The following is a 17,081-nucleotide window of genomic DNA, read 5'->3' as shown; positions in this document are numbered from 1 at the left end:
ATCGAGCTCCCCTCCAATTGTTACGGCATTAACACCACCTCTAGCTACAACCTTGACTATTTGTTGCTCAATTGTTTTTCCATAAATAGATCTCTCCTGGATTAGTACCTTGGTACAGAGCTTAACGTAGTGATTGCAATTCTTTTTATCAAAGGACTCCTTCCGCATGATCGCGATCAGGGGTCACGTCAATCGGGATTCCAATGCTTGACCTTTTAGAATGGCAAGTGTGACTAGGTTTCCTTACCAGGCTACTGTGACCTGTGCCTTGATCATTCCTGGCTGCAATTGTTAGAGGACATGGTGGTGATCAACTGACGATGTAAACGTTTTGGGTAGCACTCTGCCTTTTTCCTGGATTCCGCTGGATGATCTTAACTGCGATATGCCTCTCGCTCCCAACACTGGCCACATGCACACCAGGACTTGGAGAGGTTGACGAGGGTCCAGAAAGGGCATCTGTTCATTCGTGAGGCACACGAGGACACCAACGGACTCCTGTAATGTCGACGTGGTGGTGTCACGATTGGCCCTTCTACAGAATCTTGTTGTATGTGTTGGGATTATGAAATTTTGAAAAAAATAATAAAAATAAATAATTTTCCGAAAAATGCGCAAATCGCATTAATTATGATATTCGTAGTATTAATATGCATAAATTATGATAATGTGTGTGATTATATGCATAAATTATGATAATCACGGAGATAATCGTAGTAATTTATGCGGATGCTTGCGGTTATGTTAATGTGTGCAGTTGTGATAATTAGGCTTAGCTTCGTTTATCCAGAGTTATATCAATCAGGATAACACGATTATCATCGATTAAACGTTTACCGATTATCTTAGCGTGTTTGTTATTTTTAGGTCTCCAGGTTCAGATCTCATCACAGGATACAGTTATCAAGAATAAGATAGTTTTGCATGGACTTGGAAAGAAGCACTCGAACAGTTGGTGTTAAGCAATTTTAATTCTAAACAAGCACATGACACTCTCTTATGCGAAAGCAGGTATACGTCAATAAATTCATGTAACTCGATTATGCAATTAACGAAAATGAATGACTAAAAATACTTCTTCATTGGCGATATTATGCAGTTAACGAAAATGAATGACTAAAACATTTCTTATTCATGTAACTCGACGGCAGCAACTGCTTTGCACGATCAGTTGATATTGAACGCACCACCTCGAAATGGCAACCCTTTTTGAAACGCAAAGATCACTTTTTGAAAGTCTTATTCGTGTGCGTGCTGTGTGTGCGTTGTCCTCTCGTAATATTAATTGTGTCGTTAGCTTGTGTGGTGTAGGAGGATACAAACAGCGGCCAGGTGTTCCTCTCGATTGGGCGTGGCCGCCGCAAGCTCCTGCTGCTCACTCGCTCGGACGCGTCTCTGCTTGTGCTCTCTCTTTTCTCCACTGCTGGATGACGAGTTGGCACGACGCTCGCCCGGTGACGTCCGAGTCGTGCTGCTCTTGCGCTCTCTCTCCCTCTGCTGGATGACGAGTTGGCACGACGCTCGGTGACGCCCGGTGACGTCTTGTCTGTTTACACTGGTCTTTGGTAGGTGTGCCCTCAAACACACGGCGCATTCGATGGCGCTGTCCTCTTCCTCACAGCCGTTTGACCAGGCTTTCTCCACTGCTTCGCGCTCTCTGCTTTGCACACTTGGTCGTTGGTCGGCGATCTCCGCCCTTTTACAGGTTGATTGCTTGTCGTCACTCGTCACTCTCTCTGCTCCGTGCTTCCCTTGTTAGTGCAGCTGCCAGCTTCACTCGCACTTAACTTCGTTCTGCGAGAAGCGACTCTGGCTATCGGCATCGGTGTTTCGTGTCCTCACGACGCTCCACCAGCCGGAGCACGGCTGAAACCCAGCCCCGACCCAGGTTGAACTCAGACTTCTGCGACTCGAACGACTCCTCCTCGTTCCATCACTTCTCGAGGCACAACCGCCCCAGCTCTCTTGCGAGCCCCCGTCGCAACGCTGCGTCGCAAGCCGAGTTGCGAGACTGAGCACGACTCAACCCAGACTGCTCTCAGGCTGCCACTTTAACGATGTCTCGTCGTCCCATCTCTTCTCGAGGCACGACTGCCACAGCTCCCTTGCGTGCCCCGTCGCAACGCTGAGCTCGACTCGGACTAGACTGTTCGTTCGCTGTGTGCCTGTCCGTGCCTAACTCAAAAGGTGACTCCCTTCTCTCTGCATTCCTTGCGAGCGGGCAACAAAAGAAAAAACACAAACAGAGCGAGAAAAAGCAGACACCGGCGCGATCCCTCCTCGTGACCTTTTCCTAACCCTCCAAGCATTCCTGGGCCATCTGTTTGTGCTGCGGGGAGACAAAGGCGGCCGTGCTTAACTCAAACACGCGAGCACCCACTCCTCTCTCCGCGTCTCTTGCGAGAGAAAACAACCAATGTCAGCACAACCCCCCCCCCCTCTTTGTGACCTTTTTGCTCCCTCCTTGCTTGTCAGACCCCGCTGGAAGACAAAGGTGGCTGAGGAGATGTTTGCAATACATTTATGTGGTCCTGTGTGTTACATTTATTCTTGAATTATATTTTATGAGTTCCTTTGGTCTTAGTATCGTGGTTATCATTCGTCTATGTTTAATGAATATTCGTAATGCTCCTTGTCACATTATTATTTTGGGGCTTCGCCCAGTTTAGTTCTCCAGAGATTGGTGTTTATTCCGAGTTATATTTTAATGTCCTGAGGTTAAATGTAACTATGTTTTCACTTAAGCTTTCTGGAATTCGTACTCTTTAGTTTTTTTTTGGAAGGTCGTGTAAGTAGGAAACATATAATAATAGTAAAAATATTATTGTTTGTTGGTTAATTATCTTTGTTAAGTTTCTACTTTTCGGTGAGGAAAACGTTAAGAAAACGCGAAGTTTCAACCGTTATTTACTCTGCACCGTATCTGTACATCTCCAGATGTCTTGGGAGGTTTAGTCCATACATCTTTTTGTCCGTCTGGATCTCTATGACCTCTTCGTGACCGAATTCCTATCATTTCAACCGCCCTCCATGTCTCATGGATTCCCAGTGTGCCCGTGAGGAGAAGTGAGCCGTCCTCATTATAAAAAAATATATATATATAGATATTAAAAAAAAAATCTTAATTATTCTTAATATTAATAACGGAAAACAGGGCATAGATACAACAATCTCCCTCCCCAAAGTCCCCGTCCAGTGGTCACGTGACTGCAAATTGAATCACGTGCCTGCCTATCCTGAGAGGGTGAAGGGCGTGGCCTATTTATCACAGAAATATAAGGTTTAAAAACCTATTTTATTGCAGTGCGAAGAGATGTACAATTGATTCGTAAAACAAACACGCTGGTTACACTATCAAGCTCACCGTTGTGATTGCTGCATTTAGCTGCACTTAGCTGCAACTGAGTCCACAAATGAATAATGGACGTTATTCGACTTGTTATTGATGGTAAATTACAAATAGTATCTACGTCAATCCCTGTACCGAGTTTACCGAGACTAAACTCCCATAAGTGAAGACAGGGAATTGGTGGCTGAGAAATGATGACGGAGATGTGAGTGGAGGAAATGAGAGAGGGGCCATGGAGATGATAGGGGACTTCAGCAAGAGTGACGACAACAGAGATTTATGGATTGAGATAGAAAGGTACATTAAGGAGGGAGCTGTGTGGGATGGACGTGGAATAAAGGGACTGGAACTCTTACCTGTCTCTGCGTGTTGGTGTGAAGAATATTCACTCCCCCCCCCCCCCCCCCCATTAAGACTGAAAACGATTATTGAGCATTATAATAGTTTCGCAATCGTACAGTCAGAATATAAAGTCACATAATAATGAAGAAATTAGACCAGACATGAAAGTATGTTTCATATGTTTAGTCGATAAACTACGTGCAATAGGGACACACTTTTACCAAATCTCAATACGTCGTTTTGGATCATGTTGTTCCATTTGAATGTATTTGATGTCAAAAAACACATTATATCAGAATCTGATGTTTAGTTCCCGAATAAAACGCCTTGAGGTGAGAAGGGATTTTTCAAGGGAGACTCGGCCGGCAGACAACATAAAATCATTCCACAATTGAACAAATTAGTTGCAAGAGTGCAACACTAGTTACTACTGGCCAAGACTAATTCGAGAATATAAAAAAATTGATAGAAGTTAAAATAATTTAACCGTTTGGATAGCTACAAACTTAGTGCTTATTGTAAGAGAATCATAAAATATTACATTCTTTAAATGCATACCTATACAACGGGGAACACCGTTGAACAATAACAGGGACGTCTATTTAGTGCACACAATCGACAGTGGGAACACGAGCAATAGGCTTGCATAGACAGCATGCTTAATGTACGTGGAGTAGCATATAAATAACTCAACTTGTAATGGATACCCGTAATCATTTATACACATTCCTAACCCCCATCTCCTTAAATTCGCGCAAGAAGAGCTCACAAGTGATGTCATCACATCTACCTATCTATTTAAGGAATGAAACAGGAGGATGTATCCACAAATCTGTCTGGCAGCCTGATGCAGCTAGTTATAATGATTGGCGAAACGTCGTACTCGGATTGTAAATGTTGTAGCGTTGCTCTCCAATCCACCGGTGTTCTGTACGAGTAACGAATTGGCATGTTGTGTTCACGTGAGAAACCTTAATAATTGGTTTTGTAAGGTGCTGGCAGGTTTCATGACACATTTATATATTTACGCAATCTAATAAAAAAAAAACTTGTGTATGTATGGTATTGGTCACGAAAGCCTACACGTTAAACTAGTAACAATATAAAGTGACCAGAGGCACGTACAGTTAAAAGATTATTACTTAATATGTCACTCATCAACACTGTTAATTTCAAAATGGCGATGGTATTGAGGCTAATTTGACCTTTTACTTTGGGGCCATGTTAAAAAGTTTTAACAAAACTCTAAAATCACTTGAATCCACAAATCAATTGACTATCAAGGCCTCGTATCGGGACCGTGAATGCATTAACGAGGCGCTTGTAAGTAGCTCGGCTGATAAACGGCGGCTCACACAATGGGCACGTGTGCGCGGAACGACCACCCATGCAATGAGCGAATCCTCATGGTAATTGGCTCGCAGTGATTGGCCTGGAGAGGAAGATGGACGGAGGAACGCGTGCGTAATAATGCCACGTGACATGAGCTCGCTCAATGGACTCTCAACAGACTCGTATGCGAACTGTGATTGCATTCATGAGGCGTCAGCGCGCGTGGCTCGGCTTATTAACGGCTGCCCACACAAAATGGGCGCGTCGTGCAGGAAGCGCCACCCATCCAATTAGTGAATCCTCGCGCTGATTGGCTCGCGATAATTGCCTTATCCCTCCCACCCCCACGATTGGCCAGGGATGGGAAGGCACGCCCACGTCATAGTACCACGTGATGTGTGCTCCATTGTATATAAAGGAGGGCAGAACCAACACAGAATATCTGCGCTTCACGGAGCTGACTCCCTCGGTAGGTGTGGTGCCGAGCTTGATACGATTTTGGTGCAGTTGTGGCATTTGCCTTTTCAAACTATGTCATAAGCGTTGAAGAAAAGTTACAGTTGTGGCTCTTTGTCCATAGATACATTAACTGTGTGCTTTTGCCGTTAAATGGTTTGGACGATCTTTGTAAAAAATTCGCAGGTTTGCTCTCCCTGCATTTTTCTCAAACCGTCCCTGCTTGTACCATTTATAATTCTCGCCCACCACGAATAATTACCGCGGTTGAGAATCTGCTGCCATTTGGTTCTTTAGCATAGTGCCTATCCACTGAGACACTCGTTTTAAACTGACTTGAAATCTGAGGGTTTTATGGAAGAAGCTAAAAGCCCTGCAACTTTTGAATTGCAGTTCATGCGAGTTCTGCGTATTGATATTTGGTTGTTTTGGGTTGTAACATTAATCTGGTTTCCCCTCGCCACCTTAACTAGGTCGACTGCAGCGAAGTGCCTGGATCGTCTCTCCGAGCTTTTGATTATTCGTGGAAAGAAAAAGGTATCCGTGCTACCACTCCATCCATGACACGTGCAGCCCTCTTACATTGCCAATGCTGGATGGGTTGCCGTGGCCGTGTGGATTGAGGGTTATGGAATGGCCTGTACTGTATCCTGCTGGTTGATGTAGAAAGATGAGGTAAAGTTAATTCTGTGCTCCTGGCCACCAATTCCCCACAGTTCCGTGAGCATGCACACTTAAACTTAAGTTTAACTTTTGATTGTTCAATGGAGAGTTCACTGGTATACTTTTTGCTGAGCGATTTTGCATAAGCAAACTTGTAATCGAAAATGGTTGCCATGAAGTTTGCTTATTTTACTTCACAAATTGCGAATTATAATGATAAACATTAAAGGAATGTATTGGTTATTAATGTTGCCCAATGGTTTGCAGACCCGAATTACAAAATGTTCAACTTCAAGATGACATACGTTCTATGGTGCACTGTACTAATGCTTGTGTTTTATACTCGGGCAGCCATGACGTTTCATGCTTTAAGCATTCTTTCCATGCTCTACTTTCTGTCTCCTCCAGGTAGACATAATGTCGTACCCGCTTACGCTGCACATCATTGGAGGCCAAGGTGGAAATGCGTTCTCGTTTGATGGGAGGAGCAATGCGGCCACGCTGCAGAAACTCTCCGTGAGCGTTGGAGGCTGGCAAGTGAGGGGCGTGGAGGTGTGGCTGACTGACGGGCGAAGGCAGACATTCGGCACCGTGGACTTCTCTGCTCAGCAGTTTGAATTCCAGTCGGGCGAGTTCATGTCGCAGCTCTCCCTGTGGGGCAATGGGGCTGGTACGCGTCTGGGTGCCATCAAGTTCAGAACGAGCCGCAACCGCGAGTTCTTTGCCAAGATGACGGACTGGGGGCTCAAGACCGAGTACAAGATCGACGTGGGCTCTGGTGTCTGCTTGGGTGTTGGGGGCCGAGCGGGGGCTGACATCGACTGCATGGGCTTCCTTTTCATCAATGATATAAAATCGTCGGTGATCCAGAACATGAACTACCCAACTATGCACCAGGTTTTGCCTAACGTGCAGATGGAGGAGATTAAAGAAATGGAGTACATAAACGACACCAGCATCGTGCAGTCTCACAGCTTCCAGAGCTCCAAGAAGATAACCAAAACGTCATCGTGGTCGACAACCAACAGCATCGAGTTCACCTTCAGCCTGACCGTCTCGGCAGGCATCCCTGAGGTCGTGGAGGTGGAGACCGGCTTCAGCTTCACCGTGGGCTCTTCGAGCACATACAAGATCGAGAACACGGAGGAGCGGATGGAAACTCTCACGTTCCCCGTCTCTGTTCCTCCACACAAGACCGTCACCGTTGTCGCCAGCATCGGGCGTGCAAACATCGACCTCCCCTACACGGCCCTGCTGCGCATCACCTGCATGAACGGCGCTCTCTTTGACGTGCCCCTGAGTGGCGTCTACAAGGGGCTCACCTACACCAAAATGACCGCCCGTGCTACTGAGAAATAGAGCAGCATTTTGTACCGTTTTTGATCAAATGTTCTGAAAGACTAACTGGCTGACTACGAATAAAAACCTTCTGCACTGCAGTTTTTGCCTTTTCCGTCTTTTGTGGTCGCCATGTAAGGAATATTCATTTTGTTTTTCCCCTTCAGTTTAATGATTTACAGAAATGGGCATTTCACTAGCCCGCAGGCCTATAGGTCCACGCTGCTCACAAGCTCCCAACCCACATTGCCGTTCTTGACCTGGGTTGATTGGCATGGTATATTTCCACTAGATTTCAGAATTTTCAAATAACGATGCTATGCAGAGCATAGAATAGAATGTCATTTGGAGCTGAGGAGTAAATTCTTAAACGGTCGCCGGCCATTGTACCCTACTGGCTAGTAACCGTACAGAATGAATGGGACCGTCGCTGTTCGAGCATTTGTAAGACTTGTCTGGCCACACTCATGCTTCGGGGAGCAATGCGCGTGTCTCAATTGTGCAAAGAAGTACTTTCTCCAAAGGGCGACCAAATATATTGCTTTTTGACAATGAGTTGCTGCTCTGTTTTATGCCCTGTAGAGGTCTTAACAAGACACGTATAGAATGCATCGAGCTCCCTCCAATTGTTATGGCATTAACACCCACTACAACCTTGACCATATTTGTTGCTCAATTGTTTTTCCGTAAAAAGATCTCGCCTGGATTAGCGCCTTGGTACAGAGCTTAAACGTAGTGATTCCAAAAATGGTTTATAAAGGACTCTTTCTGCATGGTCAGGCTCAGGGGGTTGCGTCAATCGAGATTCCAATGCTTGACCTTTTAGAATGGTGAAGTGACCAGGTTTCCGTACCAGGCTGTCACCTGTGCCTTGATCTTTCCTGGCTGTAATTGTTATTGAGGACATGGTGGTCATCAACTGACGCTATAAACGTTTTGGGTAAAACACTGCCTTGTTTTCCTGGATTCTGCTGCGTAATCTTGTCAACTGCGATATGCCTCTCGCTCCCAACACTGGCCACATGCACACCAGGACTTGGGGAGGTTGACGAGGGTCCAGAAAGGGCATCTGTCCATTCGTGAGGCACACGATTACACCAACGGGGACTCCTGTAATGTCGACGTGGTGGTGTCACGATTGGCCCTTCTACAGAATCCCCCTCCCCAAAGTCCCCTGTCCAGTGGTCACGTGACTGCAAATTGAATCACGTGCCTGTCTATCCTGAAGTGCGTGGCCTATTTATCCCAGCAATAACGGTTTAAAAACCAATTATATTGCAGTGCGAAGAGATGTATCATTTATTAGCAACACAAACATCGCTGGGTACACTATCAATCCCACCGTTGCGCTTGCTGCCATTTAGCTGCAACTGAGACCACAAACGAATAATGGACGTTATTTGACGATTGTTATTGGTGGTGAATTACAAATAGTATCTACAACGTTAATCCCTGTGTAGTGGTGATACGCGCTGGGGTAAGGATCGTGTGCCAGCGCGTAGTGATTGGCTGTGTGTGTTGGTGACGCGCGCTGACGGTGAAGGATCAGGGGTCAGCGCGGGGTCGGGGGTTATGAGGCTGTGATTGGCTGGGTATCGGTGACGCGCGCGAGCAGTGATAGGACGCGCGCTGACAGCGATGGGATCCTGGGACAAGCGTGCGGGGATTGGTCAACTAAGGGGGATGCTCGCGTCGAGGTCCGCATACGCCCCGTCTCCCGAGAGCGGGGGGTATATAAGGTGGTGCGCACAAGCGCACGGGGAGTTGGTGACCAGCGAAGACTGAAGACGGAGGAGGAAGAGATCGGGCCCTGCGGCACCTAGTCCCGCTGTCCTTGGAAGGACTGGGGCTCTGTGTGACCCAGAGGCGGGACCCTGGGACCCGGGGCCGAACGTCCGTGTGAGGGCCGGCTCGCGGGACCCAGAGGTTGTGACCCACGCCCAAGCTTGGGGTGGGTCTGTAGGCTCCATGGACGTTACGGGGCTGGAGTGCAGTGTGAGCATGCAGTGTGAGCATGCAGCGTGAGCTATAGTAACTACACGTGTCAGTGGAGTGTAGCGGGAGAAGTAGTGACCACACGTGTCAGTGGAGTGTGTAGTGTGAGAATAGAGACCACACGTTGTATCGTAACAAGTCAAGATTTAATAAAAGAGTGTGCTACCCGTCAAGTGGTTTCCTGCCGTCATTCCGAATACTTCACCTGTACCGAGTTTACCGAGAGTAAACTCTCATAAGTGAAAGCATGGAATTGGTGGCTGAGAAATGATGACAGAGATGTGAGTGGAGGGAATGAGAGAGGGGCCATGGAGATGATAGGGGACGTCGACAAGAGTGATGAGAGCTCAGATCTGTGGATTGAGATATAACGGTACAAGGAGGGAGCTGTGTGGGATGGACGTGGAATAAAGGGACTGGAACTCTTACCTGTCTCTGCGTGTTGGTGTGAAGAATATTCACCCCCCCCCCCCCCCATTAAGACTGAACGATTATTGAGCATTATAATAGCTTCGCAATCGTACAGTCAGAATATAAAGTCACATAATAATGAAGAAATTAGACCAGACATGAAAGTATGTTTCATATGTTTAGTCGATAAACTACGTGCAATAGGGACACACTTTTACCAAATCTCAATACGTCGTTTTGGATCATGTTGTTCCATTTGAATGTATTTGATGTCAAAAAACACTTTATATCAGAATCAGATGTTTAGTTCCCGAATAAAACGCCCTGAAGTGAGAAGGGATTTTTCAAGGGAGACTCGGCCGGCAGACAACATCAAATCATTCCACAATTGAACAAATTAGTTGCAAGAGTGCAACACTAGTTACTACTGGCCAAGACGAATTCGAGAATATAAAAAAATTGATAGAAGTTAAAATAATTTAACCGTTTGGATAGCTACAAACTTAGTGCTTCTTGGAAGAGAATCATAAAATAATACATTCTTTAAATGCATACCTATACAACGGGGAACACCGTTGAACAATAACAGGGACATCTATTTAGTGCACACAATCGACAGTGGGAACACGAGCAATAGGCTTGCATAGACAGCATGCTTAATGTACGTGGAGTAGCATATAAATAACTCAACTTGTAATGGATACCCGTAATCATTTATACGCATTCCTAACCCCTATCTTCTTAAATTCGCGCAAGAAGAGCTCACAAGTGATGTCATCACATCGACCTATCTATTTAAGCAATGAAACAGGAGGATGTATCCACAAATCTGTCTGGCAGCCTGATGCAGCTAGTTATAATGATTGGCGAAACGTCGTACTCGGATTGTAAATGTTGTGGCGTTGCTCTCCAATCCACCGGTGTGCTGTACGAGTAACGAATTGGCATGTTGTGTTCACGTGAGAAACCATAATAATTGGCTTTGTAAGATGCTGGCAGGTTTCATGACACATTTATATATTTACTCAATCTAACAAAAAACACTTGTATATGGATGGTATTGGTCACGAAAGCCTACGTGTTAAACTAGTAACAGTATAAAGTGACCAAAGGCACGTACAGTTCTAAGGTCATTACTTAATATGGCACTCGTCAACACTATGAATTTCAAGATGGCGATGATAGTGAGTCTAATTTGACCCTTTACTTTCGGGCCATGTTAAAAAGTTTAAACAAAAACTCTAAAAATAACTTGAATCCGCAAATCAATTGACTATCAAGGCCTCGTATCGGGACCGTGATTGCATTAACGAGGCGCTTGCAAGTAGCTCGGCTGATAAACGGCGGCTCACACAATGGGCACGTGTGCGCGGAACGACCACCCATGCAATGAGCGAATCCTCGTGGTAATTGGCTCGCAGTGATTGGCCTGGAGAGGAAGATGGACAAAGGAACGCGTGCGTAATTATGCCACGTGACATGAGCTCCCTCTATGGACTCTCAACAGACTCATATGCGAACCGTGATTGCATTCTTGAGGCGTCAGCGCGTGGCTCGGCTTATTAACGGCTTCCCACACAAAATGGGCGCGCCGTGCAGGAAGCGCCACCCATCCAATTAGTGAATCCTCGCGCTGATTGGCTCGCGATAATTGCCTTATCCCTCCCACCCCCACGATTGGCCAGGGATGGGAAGGCACGCCCACGTCATAGTACCACGTGATGTGTGCTCCATTGTATATAAAGGAGGGCAGAACCAACACAGAATATCTGCGCTTCACGGAGCTGTCTCCTGAGGTAGGCGTGGTGCCTAGCGTGATACGATTTTGGTGCATTTGTTGCCTCGGCCTTTTCAAACCATGTCATAAGCGTTGACGAAAAGTTACACTTGTGGCTCTTTGTCCGTAGATACATTAACTGTTTGCGTTTGCCGTTCAATGGTTTTGTTATCTTTTTAAAAAAATTCGCAGGTTTGCTCTCCCTGCATTTTCCTCAAACCATCCCTGCTTTGTTCCATTTGTAATTCTCGCCCACCGTGGCTAATTACCGCGGATGAGAATCTGCTGTAATTTGGTTCATTAGCATAGTGTGCCTATCCACTGGGGACACTCATTTAAACTGACCTTGATGGTTTTATGGAGAAAGCTAAAAGCCCTGCTACTTTTGAATTGCAGTTCATGGGAGTTCTCTGAATTGGTGTGTGCCCCTTAATGTGTAAGACTTATCTAATTTGACAAGTTTACAAAACATCTTGTATTGCCTTAACCCTAATATGATTCGATGCTTAAATGGCTGGTCTGGATTGTGCCTACTCTCTAAAAGACCTCTACTAGGCATTTTTGAGCCAAGATGGTTTTTGTTTGTGCGATCTGTGTTGATATTTGGTGGTTATTGGATTATAGGATTAATCTGGTGTCCCCTCGCCATCTAAACCCATCTGCTTATGTTGCTATAACCCGTGTAGGTCGACTTGCAGCCAAGTGCCTGGATCGTCTCCGAGCTTTTGATTATTCGTGGAAAGAAAAAGGTATCCGTGCTACCGCTCCCTACATGACACGTGCAGCCCTCTCACATTCCTAATGCCAGATTGGTTACTCTGACAGTGTGGCCTGGGGGTTGTGGCATGGCCTGTACTGTATCCTGCTGGTTGATGTAGGATGATGAGGTAAAGTTAAATATTTTTGATGCTCCTGGCCACTAATAATGCCCCACAGTTCCGTGAGCGTGCACACGAGCTTGAGTTTAACTATTGATTGTTCAATGGGGAGTTCACTGGTACACTTTTTGGTGAGCAATCTTGCATAAGCAAACTTATGCTCGAAAATGGTTGGCATGGAGTTTTGCTTATTTTACTTTCCAAATTGCGAATTATAATGATAAACATGAAAGGAATGTGTAATTGGTTAATGTTGCCCACTGGTTTGCAGATCTAAATTGCAAACTGTTCAACTTTAAGATGAATGATACATTGCTCTATGGTGCACTGTACTAATGCTTGTGTTTACACTCGGGCAGCCATAATGGTTCGTGCTTTAAGCATTCTTTCCATGCTCTCCTTTCTGGCTCTTCCAGGTTGACCTAATGTCGTACCCACTTGCGCTGCACATCATTGGAGGCCAAGGTGGAAATTCGTTCTCGTTTGATGGAAGGAGCAATGCGGCCACGCTGCAGAAACTCTCCGTGAGCGTTGGAGGCTGGCAAGTGAGGGGCGTGGAGGTGTGGCTGACTGACGGGCGTAGGCAGACATTCGGGACCGTGGACTCCTCTGCTCAGCAGTTTGAATTCCAGTCGGGCGAGTTCATATCGCAGCTCTCCCTGTGGGGCAATGGGGCTGGTACGCGTCTGGGTGCCATCAAGTTCACAACGAGCCGCAACCGCGAGTTCTTTGCCAAGATGACGGACTGGGGGCTCAAGACCGAGTACAGGATCGAGGTGGGCTCAGGCATCTGCTTGGGCGTTCAGGGCCGAGCGGGGGCTGACATTGACAGCATGGGCTTCCTTTTCATCAATGATATAAAATCGTCGGTGATCCAGAACATGAACTACCCAACTATGCACCAGGTTCGGCCTAACGTGCAGATGGAGGAGATTAAAGAAATGGAGTACACGAACATCACCAGCGTCATGCAGTCTTACACGTTCGAGAGCTCCAAGAAGATAACCAAAACGTCATCGTGGTCTACGACCAACAGCATCGAGTTCACGTTCAGCCTGACTGTCTCGGCAGGCATCCCGGAGGTCGTGGCGGTGGAGACCGGCTTCAGCTTCACAGTGGGCTCTTCGAGCACGTACAAGATTGAGAACATGGAGGAGCGGAAGGAAACTCTCACGTTCCCCGTCTCTGTTCCTCCGCACAAGACCATCACCGTTGTCGCCAAAATCGGGCGTGCAAACATCGACCTCCCGTACACGGCCCTGCTGCGCATCACCTGCATGAACGGCGCTCTCTTTGACGTTCCCCTGAGTGGCGTCTACAAGGGGCTCACTTACACCAAAATGACCGCCCGTGCTACTGAGAAATAGAGCAGCATTTTGTACCGTGTTTGATCAAATGTTTTCTCCCTGAATAAAAACATTCTGCACTGCAATTTTCTTTCCGTGTTTGGTTGCAATAGAGGCATTTTCCATTTCAGTTTAAGGGTTCACAGACTTGGATTAATTTTTTAATCCTTTATATTAAGTTCGCCCTGCTTGCTTACGACCGTGCAAATCTTTCGGTCGTTTTTAACCCACTTCCCGTGATCCAATCGAGCTGACATTTTGCACACAGACTCTTTGTGCGAGACAATGTTCGTGAAAAACATTTTTCCAAAATTTTACACCTGTTTAGGGAAAACAAATTAAATATTTAATTACCAATTGTTTAATACTGCAGACAATCATCTGACCCATAGGTGGCAGCCATCTCAAGCCAGAGGACGAGAGGACTCTAGCCGCCACGCATATAAAGGATTTAGAGTGAAAAACTTTGTTTTTACGGGTTTACTTGTTACAGTTCATGTGGATGGCGACATGACTTTTATTTAGTGGTTTCACTGAGCTTCCCATGCTTGTTTCCCCATTTTAGTTAAACAACCGGTTGATGGCATATGTTTCCACTAGATTTCAGCATTGTCAAACGACTGAGCAGCATTTGGAATAGAATATGTTGTACACAGTCCTTGCTTGCCATAAATGAACCACAACACCTTGCTGATCCCGTCAAGGAACACTAAGAACCATCACGAGAACTCCGCTCATCCTCACAGCAGCAGCTTCTGGCTAACCATCGGACAAAGGCGGTGGCCACCGCATCTCGCGCTTTCAGATGCGCTTCTGCGGCCGTCTGGAACGCTCTTCCGTCCGATATTAGGAAGCCACTGGAGCTGTGCACTTTTAGATCATCTAGATTGACAAACTCATTTATTTAAAACTCCTTTTCGTGTTTAGTTTGTTGTCCTTTCCCCGCATCTACGATTAGCACGGCTGGCCACATCCGGCGCAAACCCATATGAACACACGTTGTTTCTGATTGAGGTCTCGGCTCAGCATCCCGGCCCCGCGTCACCTGAGCACAAAACGAGCGATGGTTGCCCGCCCTGCGTTCCGGCGTCACGAGAGATCTCCTCCGGATTTGTCTCAGTTGGTGCTGATCAGCGCCCAGATTCAAGGGGGGGAGGGGGTCGGGGGGGTCGGGGGGGGGGTCTCCCTTCCAGTCAAAGGGCCGCATCGGAATATTGACCCCGGGGCAGAAGTGGGGGGGGGGGGGGGTACTGACGTCAGAGCAACCTCAAGAGGGGCGCTGTCACCTCTTGATGGTGGTGGTCGCGAGACGCCTCCACCGCTTGCTCGCCACTAGAGGGCGCGCTTCTCCGCACCGCTCTACCCCACCACCCCTCCCTCGCCCGCAGCCGTTGAGTGTTATTGCTGTGGGGGGGGGGGTGTCAATGCGTTTATTGAAAAATTATGCAGGGAAGCGGTTTTCATAAGCTTCCAACAATATTGCGCTGTCTTTAACAAAACTGCTCGTGCTAATGATTTAATAAGCCTCTAAGGCACGTGTGCATGGAACTCTCCCTTTCAAAATTGTCACGGCATTGATACCTATACCAGTAACCACAGTTGTGAGCATCGTTGCTGGAATTAGACTTCGTTAGAGCTTAAACGTGATTCCAAAAAAAAAGCTGTCTGCATTGGCATGGTCGTGACCAGGGACATGTCAATCGATTCCAATTCTTAACCTTTATCTGTTTGGGAATTGAAAACTTAACCAGATTTCCTGACCAGGTTATTGACCCTGTGGCTTGATTTTTCCTGGCTGCAATTGTTATGGAGGACATTGTTAACAAGGTGGTCATAATGATGTATAAAACATTTTGTAGAGCTGCGTTGTTTTCCTTGGATCCGCTGCGTGATCTTCCTTAACTGCGACACCCCTCACTCCAAACACCAGCCACGTGCACATCAGAACTTTGAGATGTCGAGGGTTCGAAATGACTTTGGTTTAGTCGTCTGGCTTGCAGTACACTGACGGACACCGGAAATATCGACGTGATGACGTCATGATTGGCCCCCCAATGCAGATCTCCCTCCCCAAAATCCCTGTCCAGTGGTCACGTGACTGGCAATTGAATCGCGTGCTTGCCTATCCTGAGAGGATGAAGGACGTGGCCCATTTATCCCAGCAACATTCACAGTTTAAACGCCACTAATTATATTGCAGTGTGAATATGTGCACCATTAATTCATAACGCAACCACACTGGTTACACATTCTACCGTTGGACTTGCGGCGTTTTAGTAGCAATGGGCCCACAGACGAAAACGGGATGTAACATTATTGTTATTTGTATGGGTAATTATAACTAACATTGACATCAATCCCTGTACAAAGTTGACAGGGCGTAACACCGAGATGTGATGGCAGGGGATTGGTGGTTGGGAATGAGGAGACCAGGATTAGGGGACAGAATGGGAAAGGGGCCATGGTGGTAAGACGGGACGTCGGCAAGAGTGAACAGAGGGGAGAACAGTGGATGAAGATATAATGGTACGTTAAGGAGGGAGCTGTGTGTGATGGAGGTGGAATAACAGGACTGGAACCCTTACCTGTCTGCGTGTTGGTGTGAATAATGTCCGCTCCACTCCATTAAGACTGGTATTATAATGGTTTTGCAATAGTACATTGACATTATGAAGTACAATTATAATGAAGAAATTATACCTGACATGAACGTATGTTTAATTGGTTAAGTCCATCAAATACCTGCAATACGGACACACCTTTCACACATCCTCATTGCTTAGTTTTGGCCCATGTCATTCCATTGAAAGGTATTTGATGTGAGAACACACGTTCTATTAGAATTAAAATGTGTTTCCACAGTAAAGCCCATTGAGCTAGAAAGCAAATTTTCAAGGGAGACCCGGCAAGCAGACAATATAAAAGCATTCCACAATTGAACAGATAAGTTACGATAGAAAGTGACCAGAGGCACGTACAGTTCAAAGGCTTGTATTCAATAAGGCACTTATTAACACTAGGAATTACAATACATAGATTCCATGTTAAACAATTAAACTCTCTAAAATCGATTCAAAGCTTTCGTGACTGCAGGGATTCATCTTCTTGGTTCTTTCGGTAAAGTCACGTAGAAGGGAAGTAATAAAATAATAAAAATAAAACATAATAATTCTTCATTATAATTGTACTTCATA

The 17,081-nt window shown here is 46.2% G+C and overlaps 2 protein-coding genes across 3 annotated transcripts; both read left to right on the top strand.

The window, feature by feature from the left end:
- The first annotated feature begins 5,948 nt into the window (after positions 1-5,948).
- LOC133359498 (aerolysin-like protein) lies at positions 5,949-7,501 on the top strand. The gene is made up of 2 exons (XM_061577913.1): positions 5,949-6,016; positions 6,551-7,501. Exon 2 carries the CDS (start codon positions 6,560-6,562, stop codon positions 7,499-7,501), a length of 942 nt encoding a protein of 313 aa, XP_061433897.1. The 5' UTR covers positions 5,949-6,016; positions 6,551-6,559.
- Positions 7,502-11,607: 4,106 nt separating this feature from the next.
- LOC133359531 (aerolysin-like protein) lies at positions 11,608-13,908 on the top strand. 2 transcript variants are annotated; one of them, XM_061577957.1, is made up of 2 exons: positions 11,608-11,682; positions 12,958-13,908. In XM_061577957.1, exons 1-2 carry the CDS (start codon positions 11,608-11,610, stop codon positions 13,906-13,908), a joined length of 1,026 nt encoding a protein of 341 aa, XP_061433941.1. The 2 variants fall into 2 exon arrangements, with proteins under 2 accessions (XP_061433941.1, XP_061433942.1); XM_061577958.1 differs by lacking the exon at positions 11,608-11,682 and adding an exon at positions 12,363-12,412.
- The last annotated feature ends 3,173 nt before the right edge of the window (positions 13,909-17,081 follow it).

Source organism: Lethenteron reissneri, chromosome 65 (genome assembly GCF_015708825.2).
Source record: "Lethenteron reissneri isolate LAM-NWPU_2019-01 chromosome 65, ASM1570882v1, whole genome shotgun sequence".
Taxonomy (NCBI): Eukaryota; Metazoa; Chordata; class Hyperoartia; order Petromyzontiformes; family Petromyzontidae; genus Lethenteron; species Lethenteron reissneri.
This window is presented reverse-complemented; position numbering and strand designations above follow the sequence as displayed.

Bases quoted from the DNA above. Each gene is read 5' to 3' on its own strand.
- LOC133359498 (XM_061577913.1), top strand. From the start codon at position 6,560: ATGTCGTACCCGCTTACGCTGCACATCATTGGAGGCCAAGGTGGAAAT.
- LOC133359531 (XM_061577957.1), top strand. From the start codon at position 11,608: ATGTGTGCTCCATTGTATATAAAGGAGGGCAGAACCAACACAGAATAT. The intron at 11,683-12,957 runs GTAGGCGTGGTG...TGGCTCTTCCAG, and splicing joins TCACGGAGCTGTCTCCTGAG to GTTGACCTAATGTCGTACCC.